Source organism: Coenobita brevimanus, chromosome 46 (genome assembly GCF_032717465.1).
Source record: "Coenobita brevimanus isolate Jiangsu-jjx chromosome 46, ASM3271746v2, whole genome shotgun sequence".
Classification (NCBI taxonomy): Eukaryota; Metazoa; Arthropoda; class Malacostraca; order Decapoda; family Coenobitidae; genus Coenobita; species Coenobita brevimanus.
The window spans coordinates 50,451,928-50,475,141 of NC_136999.1; the positions used below are offsets into that span (position 1 = coordinate 50,451,928).

The 23,214-nt window shown below is 43.8% G+C and overlaps 1 protein-coding gene across 1 annotated transcript in view; it reads left to right on the top strand.

Annotated features, from left to right (window-relative positions):
- Window positions 1-23,214, top strand: part of LOC145398722 (putative neural-cadherin 2) — a 428,971-nt gene that overhangs the window by 396,512 nt on the left and 9,245 nt on the right. Inside the window, exons 22-31 of the mRNA XM_080271522.1 lie at window positions 848-1,132; window positions 2,256-2,356; window positions 4,953-5,114; window positions 7,522-7,719; window positions 8,829-8,910; window positions 9,089-9,176; window positions 9,690-9,879; window positions 13,947-14,056; window positions 14,507-14,635; window positions 15,340-15,543. Coding sequence (XP_080127648.1) covers window positions 848-1,132; window positions 2,256-2,356; window positions 4,953-5,114; window positions 7,522-7,719; window positions 8,829-8,910; window positions 9,089-9,176; window positions 9,690-9,879; window positions 13,947-14,056; window positions 14,507-14,635; window positions 15,340-15,543 — 1,549 coding nt within the window. The remainder of the gene's footprint in view (window positions 1-847; window positions 1,133-2,255; window positions 2,357-4,952; window positions 5,115-7,521; window positions 7,720-8,828; window positions 8,911-9,088; window positions 9,177-9,689; window positions 9,880-13,946; window positions 14,057-14,506; window positions 14,636-15,339; window positions 15,544-23,214) is intronic.

Consider the following 23,214-nt stretch of genomic DNA (forward strand, 5'->3'; position numbering starts at 1 on the left):
TCCTGCCTGTTTGGATTTACACTGTGTCCTGCCTGTTTGGAATCACACTGTGTCCTGCCTGTTTGGATTTACACCCAATTGGTTTGACTTACCTATGATCGCTCCTACTGTTGTTGTTTTTTGTTAAGATGCTAACCAGTGAACCCTCACTTCTCTGTTTTGGCTTCCACCGTCGCCTTTCACACGTTGTTGGTCAGCGTGCAACCATAAATATTAACATTATTGGAACGGTTACCAAATGGAGACTGTGAAATGGATCGTGTTTGTTTTGATCAGTCCTAACTATATTGAGTTTGAATTTGGTTAGACTGCGTACGAACTGAAAGAGGATGTGGGCCATAGTTTCTAAGGTAGCCTAACCAATCCAAAAAAATATATATATATATATATATATATATATATATATATATATATATATATATATATATATATATATATATATATAATGGGCCATAGTTTCTAAGGTAGCCTAACCAATCCAATATATATATATATATATATATATATATATATATATATATATATATATATATTCTATAAGTGGGGGCTGGAGTATAAGGTGAGAGATTTACTTTGACTAACCTGCAACAATGACTTTGACAGTACTATAATACGATTTTCATCTTATTTATTTTGTCTTTTTGTAGTGGTCTCGCAGCGCCATGAATTATCCAAATGGAAGAACTATACCCACAAATGGCAAAAGTGGTTTATAAAGAAACTGACGTATCTTATGAATAACCATTTTTTTCTATTAATTCTTCCATATATATATATATATATATATATATATATATATATATATATATATATATATATATATATATATATATATTTACTCCACCAGGTGTTGCAGTTCGTTGCTGATCTATGCACGGGTGGTTCCTTGGAGTCCCCGCCGCCCACTCCAGTGCACCCAGTCACACCCACTCCCCCCCAATCCCCTCCCACACCCACACCGCCCTACACCTGCCGAGCCGCCCGTCACTTTCCCTACCACCCCGCCCTGGCGAGTCCATGCCGCCCTCTGCAGCTTGGCGGTCTGGCCCACCCCCTGCCCCCACACCTGAGCCACACCCTCACCCCCTCACACCTCACTGGATGCATCAGGAACATCAGAATTAATGGACAGGTGAGAAGCCAAGATTAGGGGCCCTATTTCTTGATTTCGGAGATTTCGTAACTCCTCTTCCTCGGCGATTATCCTTTTTTTTTTTTTTTTTTAAACTGATATCACCTTAGTAATCTTTTTGTGTGTTGCTAAGGTAACTGTGTCTTTATTAAATAGATATACAGTAGGAAGAATTTAGTAAGACGGGAAATAAATCGCTAAGTAAGAAGCACAACGAAGTCTAGTATACCAACGATAATAAATTTTTAGTATTGATGACCAAACTTCTAATCAGCAGGATGGTCCATATATTGCACCCTCCTTGTTAATTCTCGTGTTGGTGGGACGGCTCAGACAACGTTACCAATGTCTGTCCTGCATCCTTAAAATTTCTAGTTACCGTTACATTAATAATCAGAATAAGTAACCCATCACAGCTACGTCACATCAACACACACATAGACTACTCACTCCCACACACAACAGCATACAGAGCCGATCCCGCAGCACATGAGAATTGGCAGGGGGTGCAGAGCCGTTCCCGCAACACACGAAAACTGGCGGGGGGTGTAGTATTCAAACTAACCTGTATTTCTTGCTTACAATTTTCCAGCCAGCACTGTGTTTCGTAGGGATAAAACACTGTATACAACGTGACTGCATGACGTAACTCAGGGTGCATGATATTTTCCCAGGGTACATGATAACAACGAGGTGCGTGGCTAACCCTTTCAATCCGATGACGCGTTTTGTAATTTCTTCCTTTTCCTGTCAGACGATTTTATTCAGCGTAATAGTTCAGCAATGGTTTAAGAGTCTGTGAGGCTTATACTTATCCTCTTGAGTTCGGAAGGTCTCTCCTAATATTAATAAAATCGTCTGGTGATAAACAGTAAATGAATAAATAAATGTCCCCGAGTTGAAGGAGTTAAGGCCCCGCACTTGTTCCTTTTCATATTCACTTCCTCGCTACTAATTCTTCCACTATGCCCCACTTTCCTTCCTCACCAACTATTTCTTCCTCTGTACCCCTCCTTCTTTCCTTCCTTCCTTACTTTCCTCACCAGCCAAACCCCTCCTTCCTCCCGGCAAGCCCCACGCCATGCCAGTACTATCCTTGTCACTGCCGCTTGTCTTTCTTCAGCTGATGGACGTTGGTTCTGGCGTGGTGAGCGAGGGTAGCGAACCAGGGTGTGGATTGGGGCGGTGTGCGGAAGCGGCCCTCACCTGTAGCGGACGTGGCAGGTAAAGTGCTGTTCATCATCATCATCATCATCATCATCATTGGCATCGTCATCGTCCCTATCATCATCATCATCATCATCGTCATCGTTATCGTCATCGGCATCGGTATTGTCGCCATCATCATCATCATTATCGCCATCGTCATCATCGCTATCATTATTATCCTCCTCCTCATCATCATCATCATTATCATCATCATCGCCACCGTCATCGTCGCTATCATTATCATCATCATCGTCATTATCATCATCATCAGCAGCAGCAGCAGCAGCAGCAGCAATCATCATCATCATCTTCATCATCATCAGCAGCAGCAGCAATCATCATCATCATCAGCAGCAGCAGCAGCAATCATCATCATCATCAGCAGCAGCAGCAGCAATCATCATCATCATCATCAGCAGCAGCAGCAGCAATCATCATCATCATCATCATCATCATCAGCAGCAGCAGCAGCAGCAGCAGCAGCAGCAATCATCATCATCATCATCATCATCATCATCATCATAACGGAACCTGTTTACGATTGATTGACTCGTTTTTTTTTTTTTTTTCCAGGAAGAAGTAGACACGGGAATTTCTTGCATTCTCCTTTCCTTTCCCTTCCTCCGAAACAAAGAAGCGATCTCTCTCTCTCTCTCTCTCTCTCTCTCTCTCTCTCTCTCTCAGGTTTTGATTTACAGGAGCAACGAGACAATGGAAGTTTCTACACCCACATTACCTTGTCCATGAAAGGAACAAAAAAAAAAAAAGAAATATACAAATAAATAAGCCATAATAACGTTTAAGCTAAATTTTATTCCTTGATTTTTATTTCTAGGATGAACAATACACCAAGAGGGATTCTACACCTTCCTTGTCTTTCCTGCAAAATATAATTACGGGAGTTGATCAGAAAGTTGTTTATTTACTGACCCAAGGTTCACTAGACACTCACCTGGCAGCATTTTGTGTGTTGTGGGGGCGTCTCAGTCTGCTGGCGTGGGCGTGGGTCTAGCAGTAGGAATAGGAAGTGTTAAATGATGCAGGATAGACACTGATAACGTAGGAGAAGGAAGTGTAAAATGATGCAGGATAGACACTGGTAACGTAGAAGGAAGTGTTAAGTGATGCAGGATAGATACTGATAACGTTGGAGAAGGAAGTGTTAAATGATGCAGGATAGACACTGATAACGTTGGATAGGAAGTGTTAAATGATGCGGGATAGACACTGATAACGTAGGAGAAGGAAGTGTTAAGTGATTTAGGATAGACACTGATAACGTAAAAGGAAGTGTAAAATGATGCAAGATAGACACTGATAACGCTAAGTGTGCCGTCCCTTAAACAGAAATCGCGTGGAGGAGTGGAAGAGAGAGGAGTGTTACAAAGGAATCATTCTGTATTAAGCCTACGACCCTTTATCCTACGTACTGTTTCGTATTTCTATATGACTGACACCAGGGGGCACTACTCTTAAACTGCCCTCCTTCATGTCCATCGCTATAACCCTCTCATGACTGGGAGAACACTAGTATTGTGTACCCCCTAAAACCAGACGATATTGTTTAGCCTCACAGATAACTCTCAGTATCGGGATAACTCAAGTATTCTCTTCCAGTCACTGTTTAATCAGCCCAGAGCAAGTCATAGGAGGGTCAGAGAGTTAACTTAATTTTACACATATATTCATGCCCTTATAAACATTGAGCATCATAATAAAAATAAATCTGTATGTTTTTCCAGTGTGTCTACAACCCGCAGACTCACTAGAAATTATATAGAAAATGGTGATATTTGAAGCACTTTGTTTTGTGGTGAGAAATGCTAGTTACCTTCATATATTAAGTAGCATTTTTTACCTTGAGGCTGTCACACTATCGGTTTTTCTGGACACTTTTCCGTGGCAATTCCATCTTGGTGATATTCTCTTGGTGACTCGACGAAATACTGTAAGACGGGCTTTTGTAGTCACGGTTGCCAAGAAAAATAGCCGCCAGGATTGACATGAAAAATCGCTCGTGTGTTCCCGCCTCCAGACGTGTAAGTAGCACTGCAGGCTTCGTAAATCCGTTTCCTTAGCGATTTTTTAAAATACATTTTGCACCTCAGCATTCCCTTGTGTGGTATTTATACCGTTTTAATATCGACATTGGTTGTATCTGTAGCATACAAGAGAATAGTGGTACGTAATGAACGGAATAAATCGCTGAAGAAGTGCTGCAAAATTTACAAAAATCTCTTATAATACGACCTGTTGTCCTTAAAGTCTTATTCTAGCTGGCATGAGAGACTTCGTAGCACCTCTTCCTCGGCGATTTATTGTAATTAAACATTTTTGCACCCTTACACAGTCAATGAAACAGCTATCCCATTCTGTCTGAAGAAAATTAACAACTGACGAATCGCAGTGAAAACCTCGATCTCTACCAATGCGTGTTTCAGATGGTTTGATTTTTTCCCCTGTGTAATCGTCAGACGTAGGAAATGTCGAGATTTAAGAGGGGTAAAAATTCGAAAAAAAAAAAAAAATCATGAAGCCTGCACTGTTACCTAGACAAATGCTTTTTAAATTTAGCTGAATAATACTGAGAATATCGGTGTCTCTCTTCCAGATGTGAGGAGAATGGTGAGGGGGAGAGGTGTGAGTGTGAGGGTGGATGGGGGGGAAGAGACTGCTCCACCCCCACCACCCCCACCACACTCCTGCCCCCTGGGTATGTCCGCGTGGCCCTCACCTTCACCCCGCCACCACACACCACCACACTGCAGCTCAGGTATGCCACAACCCTGCCTGGAACTGGAATAGGGACCTGGATTGCAAATTTGATGGTTGCATGTCGTAATCTTGGGAAAAAGGTGGACTTAGGAGAAATTTATTGTCTGCCTTTATGCCCCTTGTGTTGTAGATAGGAATTAATCCCCAGCCTTCTTTTCTTGCCCCCTTCACACACCCACACTCACCTACACCCACACCCACACCCGCACCCACTCACACCCACACCCACACTCATCCCACCCTCGTGGTTATCCTCTAACACTCCCATTCCTACTGTAATCTCTCTCTCTCTCTCTCTCTCTCTCTCTCTCTCTCTCTCTCTCTCTTTCCAACAGCTACTCTCAACATGGCCTTTGATGCACTGCGTACTATGGAACCAACAGGCTATAACAAAATCACACTGAGAAATATAACTACCTCGCCAGACCTTTCCATCATAACTTACTGAAGGTACTGAACATATGTAATTTAAGCGAACGATGTGAAGGCTAAGACGCCCGTAATTTCATCGGGTGAGGCAGCTCCCTGTTACCTCATCCTTAACGATTTATTCTCTAAACCCATTAATATCCCGTTTTTTCTGCTTCTATCTAAGGCGACGTAAATTGCATGATTAACACACAAGAATACTATAACGGAGCAGAATCAGAGAAAAATGGTAAGAGGTGTTATAGTCGCAGCGTACGCGTCTGAAGGAGTCATTATCGTACCCTGGCAACCCCCCGGTCAACCATGCGTTCGATTTCGTATCATAATAAACACGAATCATGATGCACGAATATTATACACAAATCACATGCGTATCATATTATACACGAAATCAGACGCACTGTTGACGGGTAGGTTGCCAGGGCACGATAATGACACCTTCAGAGCCGCTCGCTGCGACAATAGCAAGCTTCCTAACCACAGGAAAATCGGCCCTGTGCTGATGTAGGTGGGCGGTAGAGGATAACACCAACGCTGGGTTATCAGGGAAACTCTTAAAGCTTCAGTGGATCAAGCATGTCAAGTTTGTCGTTGGAAAGCTTAGGGAAAAGAAATAGCTGTTTGTTGGGTGGCTTCTGTCACGCTTTGCCACTATTTTGCTGAAACACACACACACACACACACACACACAGAAAGAGAGAGGGAGGGGGGAGAACCAGAACGGGATTACCTCTGAAATTATTAGAACAACAACAAATCTACACACACCGATGGAAAGCCATAATTTCAACAGCTAACATCCTCCCTCGCTCGACCGCGTCCAAGCTTTCGAGTTTGAACGAAAAAAAGAAATAAATAAATAAAATGGTTAGCCACAACCGTTCGTCAAATAATTCCTTATCTTATTCTTATCTCCAAAGGATGTTATTTGGCTTCTGGATACATTTTTTTCAAACTGGGAGAGATACGAGATAGCATTCGTTAAGCCAATCACAATTGGCGGTTCTTCCTCTCTCGAATGAATCTTTAGTGATCCTGTATACAATGAAAATTTATTCGTTCTGAGAGGATTAATTAAGACAAGATGGAAGAATATGAGGCAGAAGTGTGAAATACATACGAATATCTTTAAGTCATATGTATAAACACATGTATATATATTTTAGCTACATGTATACCGTATAATAACACCGTAAATTCAGTGACATTTTCTTCACATCAGTTTTATCATCTCCAGAAAATGTGATTCATCTTTGGATCGACCTTTTAAACCCTTCACTACAAGAGCTATCCCCAGAGCTGAGGAAAATCGTCTGTCTGTTGGTGTCCGCTTTAGAATGAGATATACGTTTCGCTAGGCAGGGGGTTAACCCGATATTAATAAGGATGAATATCAAATAAAGTAATGATTTGCTCTCCAGACGCTTCAGCTTATGCCAGATGGAATGATATTGATTTTTCTGTAACATAGATCAAAGTCCTTGTTTTATGTTGCCCTTTTTTACGGTTTTCTTTGTGTGTGTGTGTGTGTGTGTGTGTGTGTGTGTGTGTGTGTGTGTGTGTGTGTGTGTGTGAGAGAGAGAGAGAGAGAGAGAGAGAGAGAGAGAGAGAGAGAGAAATCCACAGTCATTCCCAGAAATATCGCCTATTTAAGTTACACTACCGCCTTTAAAACTGATTTACTAGTTTACCTAAATTCACAGTACCGGGTGTATGGAATAAGCTGTGTTATTCTTGAACACATCACCAATATAGGACAAGGACTCAATGTATATCTGTGGGGAAAAATAATATAAAGCCTCCCTTCCAACAAGTCACTTTAATAACAAGACTGTTTTTTGTTACTTGTCAGATTTGCCCATTTTAAGGATCAAGTTTATGGAGAAAACTTATTATATTTTGAAACACCGACATGTATCCAGAATTTGCTGTCCATCGTATCGAGAATATGCTGTTTATCTTTCGTTTCTCACCAGGTTCCGTACGCGTGGAGGGTCGGGTCAGCTGGCCTCCCTGACCTCAGAGCACGGCACAGACGCAATGGTACTACGGCTGGTGGATGGACGCCTCTGCCTCACCCTGGCCCTCCACCCACACCCTCACGCCCCTGCCTCCCTCTGCCTCACCCACCCCAGCCTCACCGACGGAAGCTGGCACTCCGTCAAGGCTGTCAGGTGGGTGTATTTACCGTATATTTTTGTTGCTGCCATGCCATATATTTTTTTTTTTTTTTTTTTTTTTTTTAGCTCAGTAGACTTTCAAACAGGGGAATTAGATATACAACAACATTCATCGACCTCTTCACTTCTTGGACGTCCTTACATTTTTGTTTTTATTTATGAGATTATCGAGCAGGATGAGTTACAGAGCCTTCATTAACCCATTCAACCCAGGTACGTCATTCCTGTTTTATTCTTGCTCTTACCATACTATTTTATTCGGTTTGAGAGGCTTTATTAACTCATTCAGAGAGAGGGCGTCTGAAAATACTGTATCCTTGCTGTCTACAGAAGAATAATTCTTTTCTGTTCAGGAGAGACTTTTAAAACTGAAGCAAACAGATATAGTGTTCATTAACGCATTCAAACCGATGATGTGTTTACGTAATTCACTATTTTAAAATACTGTACACAATACACAGTAAATGTCGGTGCCTCTTCTTCCTTTTGTCGCATTTGTTGACTTGCCAGTGTTTGTGTTGTCCTAGGTATGCCGATGCCGTCAAGCCTGATTTCCAGTTTATTTTCTTCTGAACTTCATATTTTTACGCAGTTATTAATGGTGATAGTTTTGTTCACAAATATAATAGACTGAAAATGCATGCCATGATGGTTGTCGCCTTGAGGAACTGCAGTATCCATTATCCACTTTTTTTTTTTTTTTCCACGGAAGTGAAGGGGCCCGAGACTAGGTTCCTCAGTCCCGACATTTAAAGCAAGGGTGACCTGCCTCGCTCCTCCTTCAGTAGCATTATGTGGCCAATAAACCCCAACCACCGTTCGAAGGGAAACCCCTACGGGCCCCATTTGGCTGGAGCGCCTAAATCCACTAGCCCACCAGACGTTCATTTGGTTATATAGTTATTAACCAACGTAGTAAATGGTTTCCTGGATCATAGGAACCATCTGACCCGTCATTTAGTGCACAGTTACATGAGTTGAACTACGCTGAGTGGATGATGAACACAAATGCAGCAAAACAAAGAAAAGCGGTCATGAACTCCTGTATTTTCACTGTATACTATATATTGCAGTGTTTACATTCTCATCCAGGTCTCTTTCAGATTCGGTTCTTCCATCTTCCTGTCCGCTGACGATGGCGATGGCGCAATGTACAACGCCTCCCTCAGGATGTCCGGGCCAAGGGTACATGACTCACACGCTTATTTTTATTTTTTTTTTTGAACTTAAGCTGTGTAAAATAGTTATATTTACTCATACAACCAGCATACACTTTACAACTAAGCTAGAGTCAATATTAGAGTGAAAATATGCAAGCAAAAGTTAAAATTGCGCCTGATCTTGTATGTATGCTTCCCCTCAGGTGTTGGAGATCGACAGCCTGGAGGGGGTTCGCATAGGGGGATCCGCTGAGGAATCCGGAGGCTCCTCTGACAGTGCCTATTTTGATGGTGAGACTTAGCTTCGGAATATCACTGATGATGATGATGATGATTATTATTATTATTATTATTATTATTATTATTACTATCATCATTGGCATGGACTGAAGATTTAAATGTCAGAAAGTACCTCAGTGAATATGAACTAATTCGGTGGCGAATCCGGGTATTCATGCATCCCCGTTTATTCTGTATGGCACACCTTTTTCTTATAGATTATTTTTGTATATGACGCCGTGATAGTCTCTTTCTCTTCTGTAATTATTGATCATATCGTCCTGAATAAGCTGTTTGTCTACTTGGCTTCGCTGAAACAATACATACATATATACATATATATACGTGTAGATAGATAAATAGATAGAGATATGAAAAAACGCTGTCTGTTATTTCTCTGATGTCACTTGAAGAACGGTAATTGAAACAGCGTAATGGGTAGCAATTTTTCGTCCCTGCCCATTGGTGTATACATAACCTATTTACAACAGCTGAAGTGAGTGTGACGCAGCTGATCTTTCACAGGGTGTATTGATGACGTGCGAGTGGGTGGTAAGATGCTGCCGCTCCCGCCCTCCATCAACAGCACCGAGTGGGGTCAAGCAAGCATGTTCCAGGGAGTGAGGGAAGGGTGCGGCGCCCCCCTGGTCTGCCACAACCTTACCTGCCCCCCACACCTCACCTGCATCGACACCTGGAAGTCTTATCGCTGCGGGTGAGGCTCATGGATGGTTAATACTTACATCAGGAAGAGGAAGACAAGCTCCAATTTTTGACAGGCATTTTTGGAACACTCAGGATTCTAACCAAGCCCCTTGCATCCCCCATTCCACGGCACAGTTAACAGAGATAAAAAGAGGCTGGACATATTCTTTCATTGCCAGGCGTTTCAGATATGGTCGTTTTGATCTGGAGTCTGTCTTACCCTTTACGATTTAAGATTTAGGCATACAGTCGTTAGAAGTTTGCCTCTAGTTTCTCTTCAAAATACAAAAGCGTAGGTTATATCTCTTTTCTGCAGGAGGAGCAATGAAAGATTTGTGCAGAATTTTCCTGTGTCTCTAGTTCATCCTGCAAAATTGAATCAAAGTTACGACACAGAATTGATCGTTAATATGACTGAATCCTACGCTCAAGTTGTAAGTTCTGATGTCCAGTTTCTGCTTCTTGTTTCGTGTCTTACGTGTGTTGCAAGTTACATCATCTAGTTCATATATATCCTGTCTGACAGCCTGCCCAGGAGCCCACTGATGCTCTTGTTTAACTACCAACAACTAACATAAAGAGCAGGAAAAAAAAATAGGGGAAATATGTGAGGAACGTTGAGCAAGGGGAAGGGACTGAGAATGGAGTAGGCTATATGTGGTTTGTTTATATCTGACAGACCTACATCACTTCACAACTTCAATACTAACTTGTGGTTGCATGAAATTCGATGAGCCTCTGTTATAAGGTAGTAATGAGTCTTATAAGTTAGTAATGAGTCTTCTTGGTTACTATAGTCAGTTTTTCACGTGACGGACCTTTACCATTCCCACAGCTGAAATACTGAGTTGCAGTTGCATGAAATTCGTAGTTATGAGATAGGGATGAGCCTCCTTGATTACTGATAGACTCCATGTGTTAATACCTGACGGAACTGGGCCACTCCATGACCTTAATACAGGGTCCTGGTTGCATGAATTCTCTGAGCTTTAGTTATAAGGGAGAAGCGAGTCACCTTTACTATTATTAGATGGAATGTTATTATTTTGCTTGACAGAACTGGCCCACCAATGCTAAGTTGTGGTTGATCCATAGTTTTGAGGCTGGAATGAGACTCCTTGCTTACGAGCCTAATCGCCCCTCCAGTCTGACCACACTTAGTAGTCGACTGAGCTGTAAGGCGTTGGGACTTTTCGTCAAGCTAAAAAACGCGCTGTGGTTTAATCGACCCTCCAATCTGTCTACACTCTGCCTTCAGTTGTGCTAATAAAAAAAAGAATCGTGACACAACCCAGAAAAAAGGAAACTGTGACAGCGAGAGTAAGTTCGGTAATCAGGATTTGGGGGAGATGGAGACCACAGACGCGGGTGATAGGAGTGCTGGTGTCTGGTATGAGATGCATCGAGCAATGGGTCATCGACAGTCATCTGCCACCATTGTGTCCTACCTTCCATAGTTCACATTCCGTCTCGAACGTCATAGAAAACTCTTCCTTCTCATTTTCATATAATATCTGCTTCGTATTCCTTTCGCACAAATATATCATGTAAAGCTTTCCACCGCCACAGCCACATGGGAAGTGTAGCGAACATTTATTCGTGATAATACAATTCCTTCACTGACTCTACCCATCCCACTACCATGCGTGCATTCTTCCAGGAGCTGCCAGTATCTTGTTGGCCTGGTCTGACTGAACCACATAAACCTGTCGTTACATATGCTCATTACAATACGTATGAACAGCTGCTTCCTGGCTACATAATGTTTGATGGTCAGAGGTTGCATGGTAATTGAAAACCAACAGGGAACAGGTAATTAACTTTTGACAAGAGATCAAAGTCATTGATTAAGGGTAAGGTCAAATCAGTTTTTATTCGATTTTGATCAAACTTGGTGAAAGAGTTGAAGAGCAGGAAAGGGTGAAGTGATTCAATTTTTAGAACAATCACTCAGCAGTAAGGATCACGGGGCAAGGTCAAAGGCTCGGCCTTTAACTCTGTATTTTTTATTCACTTTGGATGACACTTGGTTTGGCATATCAAAGAGTGAAATAATTTCAGAGCAGTTGGTCAGAATTCAACTAAGCTGAACTGAAACACTTTTGGTCCAATCCCATCCAAACTTGGTGGATGGGTTAAGGGTCAGGTAAGAATGAAGCCAGTTGATTTTAACCCGTCACGTCCCGACCACTTTCGCACCTCCGACACCCCCCAGTCCCTACCATTTTTTGATTTTTTTTTTTTTTTTTTGGCTAAAACCTCCGCTTTTGGTGAGAAACATCGAAAATTCATAGAGAAATCTCTCACCTGAGGTTTATAATACTCAATACAGGTAGGAGTACCTCCTTACCTTACAGGGTTTTCTATCAGGCTGGCTGCAAAGAAAACGAGTTCTATGGGAGGATAACTATTCCACACCACTCCTAAATGGTATTTATTTATTTATTTGGTACGAATTTATATGTAGTATGAGAGTATATTGGTTTTCAAACAGTAGTATAGGCATTATAAGCATTGTTTCACTCACTAACTCATCACCATTCCTGACCTTCTTTTGCCACATTACCTGATCATCATTTCTGACTGTTTCTTCCTCTAATGCTATGTAAACTTTGTCCTCCACATTGTCATCGATTGGGGAATCACTCTGGCCCTGAATGTCTTTATTGGCCAGGTCACTGGTAACAGGTGAATTGCCGAGACAATGGCGTGCGGGGGGAGGAGGTTATGCAGTGTAAGGCATTGTCCCTGCTTGGCATCTTGTAGAGGAATAGAGGAAGGTGTCCCGTGTATACTTATGAAAAATCACGTGCGAAAATTGAAAATTGTGCAAATTAGGGACCTTGCAATTGCAAAACGTACCAGTACGTCAACAGGACTGGCAAATGCAAAATGTTGCAACGTACCCATACGTCGACGGGACGTCTCGGGTTAAAAGCAGTCAAAGGCCCAGACCTCAGAATAGAGTCAGAGGTTGTGTCCGTGCACGCTACTCATCAGTCTCCAAACATTGTAACGAATCACGCTGTACACAGTAGTCAGATGAGGCAAAGGTATTAATATTCATGACATCTACACTACTCTTTTCCAACATTTATTTCATTACCATTCCCCAAAACCATGGGTGCCGGGTGATCGTTGGACAGGCCTGTAGACCGATTGTGTTTTCAGGTATACATGTGTCGTCCTCGGCCTGAAGGAATTAAATTGAAGACGCCATCGTAGGGAAGGGGATAAATTAGCGTTGCACGTAGTGTAAAAAACATGAAAAGCAAATCCTTATAATATTACAGGTGAAGGTGAGCTGTTGTGTGGTGAGGGCAACGGGTGCCAGACACTTTAGTTCGTCCACCATATTTTGGCGATTTTTTATAGTTTCTCTTTTTCTTTTGCAGCTTATACCCATAGCTCAGTTGCAGATTAAGATAACTGCATGGCTCTCCATCCTTTCCGTAGCACTTCTTCGTGGCTAGTACCATTTTCTAATGTTAATCTTTTGTTGCACCTCGGCCATTTTAGACCAAGTTAAAATGGACAGAGCACATCATTACTGATTGTACTGGATGTTATGTTTCAAGTAGTACATGTTGATAATTTTGCAGACATGACAAGGAACACGAATTGCGCCATGAGAGGTGTAAAGAATTGCATCACCAACGACAATATGTGGCTTTTTTTCCAACGTGACAATGGTCCCTAACCCTTCCACCTCAGCTACTGGCCAGGTGAAGCTAGACTGGAGCGTAGTTTGGATTTAAAAACGGGGAGAATCATTCCTACCTCAAAGTATGACTCGTCGAATTTCATGCCACGACCATTTGATTTCAGGTTATTTAAGTGGTCCAGTTCCCTCAAGTATAAACAGACTAACTATGGATTATGCAATGTTGAAATGTTGGAATTATTGCAAGTGTGAGGGTCAGGTGTTGGTAGTGTTGCAGATGTAAGGAGGGTCAGGGGTTGGTATTATTGCAGGTGTGAGGAGGGTCAGGTTTTGGTATTATTGCAGGTGTGAGGAGGGTCAGGTGTTGGTAGTGTTGCAGGTGTAAGGAGGGTCAGGTGTTGGTATTATTGCAGGTGTCAGGAGGGTCAGGTGTTGCGGGACGAGGGTGGAGGGTGTGAGGACCAGGACGAGTGTGAGTGGCAACCATGTCTGCACTCGGGGTCCTGTGTTAATACTTTATCGGGTAAGTGGCAGAGAGAGAGAGAGAGAGAGAGAGAGAGAGAGAGAGAGAGAATATGTGATAGTTTCAAGCATGACCAATATGACATACAGTATTTTTATGTAGCCTGTGGCCGTCCAAGAAAGCAATGATTTCTAATTTTTTTTTTTTTTTTTTTCAAGATGCAATTTGTGTTGCGTAGATACATAAAACTATTCAGAATAATATACTGTAGCATATGGTGTGTGTGTGTGTGTGTGTGTGTGTGTGTGTGTGTGTGTGTGTGTGTGTGTGTGTGTGTGTGTGTGTGTGTGTGTGTGTGTGTGTGTGTGTGTGTGTGTGTGTGTGTGTGCGTGTGCGCTCCAGAGAACAGTGGACAATACTTCAGGCTATTTCAGTGTATGTAAATAACTTCATCCTTCTGAAATACACTGTACCATGCGGTGTGTAATCAGTGTGCGGTACGTGTTGCAGGGTTCGAGTGTGTGTGTGTGTCAGGGTACAGCGGCCAGTACTGCCAACTACCTCACACTGATGACACCCCACTCACATTATCCCTGGCCGCACTACTGGCTGCCCTGGCTTGGTGTACTGTCCTCATCGGTAAGTGATACGTCAGTTCTTTCATACTAGCCCATCCCGCCAACAGATTCTATCATACTAGCTCATCCCGCCCACAAACTCAATCATACTAGACCATCCTGCCCACAAACTCAATCATACTAGACCATCCCACCCACAAACTCAATCATACTAAACCATCCCGCCCACAAACTCTATCATACTAGCCCATCCCGCCCATAAACTGTCATACTAGTCCATTCTGCCCACTTGTCTCAGCTTCTCTCTCGCTGATTGTTAATAATGATGCTGAGTGCCATACAGCATCAGCATCAACATGGACTTTTTTTTTTTTTTTTTTTCGTAGCCATATGATCTTACTGTAGCCATCCATTACCTAAAATCTTGACTTTGAATTCAGAGTTTTCATCCTCCTAGACCAGGTTCCATGGAGTTCAACCTACCCTTGGGAACAGACACGGCTTTGCAGAAGAGATACGTATGCGTAGTGGTCTAAGTCTAAATTTCTGCTGTGTAATGTAATCGAGTTTCCATTCTGGGGATGTTGTGCAAAGTCAACTACCAGGTTTTTGTCTCCACATCACTCCCATGGTTAATACTTCCCAGGGACTATGGTAACCACCCACTACTTGCCCACATATTCAACAGTGTTAAGGATGTAAGTATGGCATCAACCCATTTGCTACCCTGAGTACTTATTGGTTGAGACTCCTGTTTATTTGCAGTAGTTGTGTGTGCGTTCCTACTCCACCAGCACCACAAACGTTCATGTGTACGTAAGGGTGAGGCGGTGGGGGAGGGTGGGAAGGGTGAGAGTCACCCCACCACCCCCACCACCACGGCTCCTCCCAACCTGCTGGAGCTTCAGCTACGTACACCACCCAGGACCAACGGACAGCTGGCGTGGACCACAAACACAAGCATTGCAGGTGAGATGGGAAGCGACTGTTGATCATAAACAGGGCAAGGTGTTTATAAAGGTGTTAGCACTCAGTACCTTTTACAATAATAAATATTTCAAGTTCCAAGTGTGCATGTGGGGCTCAAGGAAATTGACCAGTTGGTATCTTCTACTCAGGCCTGCTCTGGCCACGCCCCCTACCACACCCTATCCGTACACGCACAGATATACAAGGTGTTCATTCAATATGTAGCAAAAATCGGGGTGTATTCCGGAGACGTTACTGAATGCAAATTACAAATTGGGCATAGTGCGAAATCTCAATAGTTTGGGAGTTACAGCACTTCACAGATCTGTTATGGATGTGTTGGAGTCAGGGGATTGTACATGAGATGTCAATCATTCACAGTGAGATTTATTAACAGTATTATAAAACATGCTTTACAGCAAATGTTTACAACTCAGGACTCCTTGCTCAATGCATGTTGCAGCCTGTCGCAAAAGTGACTGTAGCACACGTTCCAAAGCCCCAGGATTGTTGCTGATACGTGCCTCACTGTCCTGCGCATGACACCATATTTCCTCAGGGTTTGGAACCTCTGTGGCATACACTTCGCCTTTAATGTGTCTCCATAGGTGATCTCTTCCATTAATCTAGAATAACAAGGGATTACCTAAATACTGTGTTTCCTGGACAATGGATCAGGCGAGATGGCCCAGTGTCGTGGCCACCTCGGTCACCTGACATCAGCCCCCTTGACTTCTAACTATAGGGGCACATTAATCACGAGATGTATGCAACAGAGGTTCCTAACAGTGAGGAACTGTGGCTTCATGTGCAGGACAGTATGGCACGTATCAGCAACAGTCCCTGGGCTTTGGAATGTGTGCAACAGCCCCTTCTGCAACGGGGTGCAGCATGCATTGAGCAAGGAGGCCAGAGTTGTGAACTCTTGCTGTAAATGTGAATAACATACCAGTGTTTAGCATATTGTATAATATTGTTAATAAATCTAACTGTATGTGATGGACATCTCATTTACAATCCCCTGACTCCAACACATCCATAGCATATCTGTAAAGTGCTGTAACTCCCAAACTATTGAGGTTTTGCAATATGCTTATTTAGTAATTTGCATTCAGTATCGTCTCCGGAATACACCCCCTGATTTTTGCTACATATTTACTGAACACCATGTATAAAATGCCGGTAGGCTCCTGGGGGAAAAACTTAGCATAAAGCTGATACTGCACTCATATTAGCAAAGTCAATACCCGTTTTAGGAACCGGTAGTAACCTGGTAACCTTAAAAACAAAACCAACCGAAACTATCTATAGATCTGTCTATTGCCAGACGCTTTAAGCCCGTAAGAGGTGGCCACAAACAAATCGCCTCCATGTCGCCCTGTCCCCCTCCATTTCACTCCCCTGCTTCCAGCTCACACCCCCGTGTCCCATATACCTCTCCACTCCATCCCTTCATCTCATCCTTGGCCTCCTCCTCCCTCTTCCCCCCTCCACCTCACTCACATACACTCTCCTCACCAGTCTCTCACTCTCCATCCTCTCCACATGGCCAAACCACCTCAGTATGTTTTGCCTAACACTTCCTATCACATCCACACCATAATGCTGCTTCACATCCTCATTTGTCAGTCTCTCTCCATGTGACTCCACATGCTCCTTTCAGATAATTCATTTCCACTGCTCTCACTCATGACTTCTGTCCCTTCAACAAGGTCCAAGCTTCACTTCCATACATTAGAGTTGGTATTGCAATACTGTCATGTAGTATTTTCTTCACTTCCATGTTCACTTCCCTGTTTATCACTGTTTTCAAGGAACCATCAACCTTTCTTCCTTGCTGTACCCTTTCAAGCACTTCACCCTCCAAACTTCCATCCTTACTCATCACACTACCCAAGTACTTAACCCGCCGCGTGCCGGCTATTTTTAACCCTATGGGTCACCCCAGTGCCGGTCATTTTTTGGCCTTTTTTTTTTTTTTTTTGGCTAAAATGATAGATTTTGATGTGGAAACAACGAATTTCACCATTAAAATGGTCATCGAGGCTCGGAAATTAGTTTTATTGAGTCCTGCATACTCGTGTACAGGTATAGCTGCTCTCGTACGCTCAACACGTACGTGAGAGAAAGCCGTTTTCTATGTAAGGTATACTCAGGTATTTATGCTGGGAAGGTATAGCAATGTTCAGTACACTTTTCTGATCACTTATTACTTCAGCATCTATCACAATTTGTGTGTCTTTCTCACTGTGAATGCATTATCATACTTGAAGATAGGTACAACCTGACTTCATTACGTATGGTCCTGGCACTTACAAGAAGGTATTTACAACTTGACTTCACTATATAGTCCTTACACTTACAAGAAAATATTTACAACTTAGACTTAAATGAAAATATTTACAAAATGCCTTCACTATGTACAGCACTGGGTGAGGCACACAGGCAGAGTGAGGCTAAGCAAACGTGAGGGGAGGAGCGAGTGAGTGTACGGGCTTGACAGCCTGGGGGACGGTAGAGGAACTTACCTTACATGCCTACCAATTTTTACCCGCGAATCTTGCAAATTGCGGTCACAGTGAAGTTTTTTATTCCAAACCGTTTTAAAACAGCACTGGCACTGGCCGCGGAATTTTGTCAGAGCGTTTTAAAATGGCACTGGCATGCGGCAGGTTAAACGTACTCACATTTTCCATTTCCTTATCATCCAACCCACTGTACATTCACTGACTTCACTTCTCTCAAAGACCATAACTTTAATTTTCCCTACAGTCATCTGTAGATTCCGTTTCTTACACAACCGAAACTAAGGTGGAAAAAAAATGTCCTAACTAATCCTCACTCTGTCATGCCTTACTGTAATTACGAAGTGTAATCTGAAAGACTTTGTCAAACTTTGCGATAACGAAGGCATAGGCTAAGGCATAACTGAGTAGAACCTTGGTCACATAAGAATTTAAACAACAGAACCAAATGCTGTTATTACACAGTAACAAATGCGTGTTACTAAACAGGGTGTCCAGCAAGTTTTGGCATTAGCAATTGGTGATGATTATTCAAAACATTAAAAAAAAAAAAAGTTCTATTAACATATGTTTCTTGCAATAGTAATTGAAATACCCATGTGACAGGGTGAATCCAACACCACTACCCCAGGAGGAGAGTATGAGGGTGCGATGCCCACCCCACAAGGGGATGACAGAGAGGCTGGCTTACCTGGCTCACCGTCCAGGTGAAAGCGACATATCTCTCCCGTGACCCGGCTCCCCTCTTCCCCACAGCCAGACCACCTGGCAGTGTACAGCAAAGGTACACTACTCTTCAGCAGAAGGAATACTCGCCAGAATCGAGGTGGGACTTGCAGTGGCAAAGCTCCAAGCAAACCCTCGGATGCTGAGTCCCATGGATCGGCCTCCTATTTAACAGAGGACTCAGGAGGAGCCTCGAGGGTTGCTATCCCCCTACCCCGACGGAAGGAGGACTCGCTCCATCAGAGCTGTGGTGCAAGCCGAGAGAGTACATCCGACCTCTTCCTTCTGACGTCCCTGGGACAAATCCTTCACAGATGGAAGGAGGGTACGCTTCATTGGAGCTGTGGCATAAGATGAGAGAGTACATCCGACATCTTCCTCCCGCAGGAACAGGAATCCCTACCCCAGCAGAAGGAGGGCATGCTCCATCGGAGCTGTGGCACAAGCCGAGAGAGTACATCTGACCTCTTCCTCCCGACGTCGCTGGGGCAGGAGTCCCAGGCCTTACGGCCAGAGTGCAGACTCCGCCAGATCCGTGGCTGTGGTCGGGAGAGCCTGATGGGCACACACTCTCAGCCGCCAGGGTCGGTGGTGTCCGAGAGAGTCTTCCCCGACTCCTTCCACACTCCTGTCTTCTGTAGGAGCACAGGCAGTGCCCAACGGGGCTGCCTGATGGAGGGAACGTCCCCCAGACCGCCCCTGCACACCCCAGACCGGAGTTTCAGCAAGGCCTCACAGGCCCACCAAGTAGGAGGACCGGCCCTTGGCCACCCTCCCTCCACTTGTCCCCAAGCTCCTACAGAGGGAAACGCCTCTAGCTCTGCCCACCACTCCTGTGGCGGAGCAAGGTGCTCCTCTCTCCGTCTTTCTTCTCGAGAGGGCAGGATTTGCTTCCCTACAGGCACCTCACCCGAGACCAGACTTGATGAGACGTCTCTGAGGCCAGATGTCCCGTCCTTGCAGCCCCACCCTCCCCAGATGCTGACAGGCTCCGCCAGGACGAGAAGCTGCAGTCCAGCCCTGACGGCCTCCTCCCATAGACATGACTGCAGTTCTTGGAGTCAGTGGGCCTCCCCGGATGCTCGCTGCAGCGGCCGGACTTCCCCCGGTGCAGGTGGCTGCAGTCCCTCCCTGACAGCCACCGCTGCCGGACGTGATGGCAGCCCAGTCAGGGCACCGCCCTCCTCCCGGCCGACCCTAGGCCCAGGCCTCCCCAGGTCCTCCCCCAGGACCCCGACAACGACTAAGGGCCAGTGCATCTCCTGGCCCTCTTCTGTCCCAGCCCAGAGAACCCTGCCTTCTGCCGGGCCGTAGCAGCTAGGGAGCCACCCAACACACCACCCACCCACTCCTCCAGGACTAGTGGCGATCTCACGGACCACCCTTCCCGATACTACTCGCTGGACAGCCCACCTCCCATGCCCAACCACCATTTAAAGCTCCAGGCATAGGCCCTCCCGCCTCATGGGCCATGTCCTCCCCTCCAGTAGAATCGTGAGTACCAGACACTATGATTGTACACTTCCCCAGTGCTTTCGGACCCCTCCTGCAGTGAACCAACCTCTGTGACTCCTCCCTCCCCCCGCATCTGCGATGCCTCTCTCCCAGTGATCCCCAACCCTCTCTCCTCTCCCCCTCCCCCCAGCCGGGTATCACCCCCACCAGTGTGCCATAGTGAACTCTGTTACTTGGATATTACGTGCAGAGTGTTCGATATCCAACCATGGGTCGGTTCCCCGACAGTGACAAGCCTCCCCCAGTGTTGCCCCCACCGTACCACATACGTCAGTGTGACCCTTCCCCCGTGTGCTCCCGTCCCTCTCCTCCCCAGACCCTCAGCCCCCGTCTCCCACGTGAATAAACCCACCCTAGACTTACTAATACTCTTCCCTCCCCCCCTTCCCTCCCAGTGTGAGACCATATATACTCCTATGTAATGCACACAGCCTAAGATTAGCTAGAGCATCGTCCATGTCACGCGGATACACTGTACTAGCTAGGGCCTCGTCTATGTCACGCAAATACCTAGGTTTAAGGACTTGAATATATGTTGTCGTCCATGTCATGTGCCTGTCAGGTTGGCTATACTGTATTATGTTGTCCATATGTGTGAGTATGACGTACCTGACATCTTTGTGAAATATTGTCTGTGACACTGTGTGGATATAACTCTATCTCAGGAAGGTGTAATTCTGTGTACAGGTCAGACTTGCTGAACTACGTGGAAGGTGATTGTTGTAAACCTCATTTTAAGTCACTGTAAGTTTCTCAGTTTTGCTCATAGAACGATGTATGTATTTGTCTTCGATAATATACAAGTGTGCCTTTTGACCAGTGGTGTTAGTGTTCTTCCTTCCTTGCTAGTACTTGCCCGGTCGGGAACAAAGAACACAAGACTGCACCGTGTCTGTGCCCAAGAAGTCGGGGCACAGAATACACTGCATGACAGTAATACACAATTGTTCGGTATTATTGTTCATAGAAATTGACTGTACCGTGTAAATAAAACTTAAATGTACCGGAATACTAATGCAATATTTCATATATACATAATTCATTTCATACCTAACATTAGTGACAAAACTCGCAAGAGAACCTGTATAATCAGCAGCCCATTCTGTGCATGGAAAACAATAGTCTAGTCTGGTGAAAATACTGCACATTCACAACTGACAACAAAATCTAGAGATCTATCAAGCAATGCTGAAATTAACAGAAGTATTATCATAGTGTCACTTAATGGACCATTGAAAAGGTATTGAAAGCTTAACTTTTTATTACCACTAAAAATCTAATGTTCTGAAAGCAGAAAGTCGGCATTGGTAAAATACTTACTCTGTATGATCTTCATACGAAACAGGAATGCGAATGTTGTTTCCTAGTCTTGGTAGATTGAAAGCAGGGTACGAACTTTGCTTTAAAGAGAGCTTGACATAGTCGTATGACTGACAGTTGAAACGGGTGAAAAATGCATAGAGCAAATAAAATACCATGGTTTTACTTGCTTGACGTGCGATAGATCGTTTCTTTAACCATTTTCGTAATACCTTATGTTGGTTTCGCGGAAATACATGAAAAGATACAAACTTCCTTCTGTTTCTGAAATTAAAATTGATGTAGCGACAGCACAACACACTGTTGCTACAAATATAGAATGTAAACACAAACAAACCACCGTCCCGCCAAATGACGTGTGGTCAGGGGGCGGAGCTAGTGACGTCATAGTAGCTAGCCAATCAGGACACATGGGACTGCCATATACTCCTATATAGAGAATTATTGTTATTATTCAGTGTTCGTAGAAGTATCAGGAATAAAACAAAAATTCCACTTTATTTTAACGACGTGTTTAGTCTAATAATAATCCTTAAAAAGTCCCTAGGAAAAAAGTAATTTTCAAAATGTGTTACTACAGAGCTCAAAGGGGGTGAAGACATCTTTCTATACACTCCTTGATACAGGGTGTCTCGGGAGGAAAGGTCATAACATTGAGAAACGATAGATGAGGCAATTCTAAGCAAAAAATCTTTATCAATATGGCACCCAATCACAGCCATGTCGGAGCTACAGTTACTGATGACCTTAAGGGGGAAAATGGTCTTCGTTATATTTCACCTATTAAGTCATCGGTATTTATAGGTCTAACGATTGAGATTTGAACGCGTGTTGGTGTAGTTTTTAGTAGAATTCCTTCATCTATTATTTCCCATATTTACGAATATGACCTTTACTCCCGTGACACCCTGTACAAGCTGATTTGCTGTACCGATTATTAGCACAGTAAAGGAAATATTAAAACGAAGACATGTATGCACCGTAATATAACGGTACTACAGTACATAATGCTTGTAATTAATGTTCTTGCAGTGTGGAATAATAAAGCTAGTTATATATAGGCCTGACTGCAATATGATAACTGTATTTCCTAATGATCAACAGCCAGTCAGCATCTTCACCTTTACCTCACTCTGACCCTTGTTACTTAGCACGGGAGCTTACTAACACCTCATCCTTACTGGTTTATTTCTTATTCTGTTCCTTTACTTAATTCTGTTGCGTTAGTCATGCAATCTTGGTCTATAAGATATAAGTTGCAAAAAAGAGATTAATAATGGGTCGTTTGGAAAATAATTCGCAAAGGAGGAAGTGCCAGGGAGCTTCCGTAATCGACGAGAATACGCGACTATATATTCTTACCATTTCTTCTTTTTACTTTCAAACCTCGCAGGGATCATTAAAATATTTCCCCTCGCTATTTATTCGCCACTGAAAAGCCTCCCGAGGTTTGAGGGTTAGGGCTTCGTAGCACAACATAACCCTCCTCAGGTACACCTGAGTCTGACAGACCTGGGCAATTATTTCGATGGTATAGTTCAGTAACTTACAGATGCCTGGGATCCCTGTCCATCTCAATAGCTTC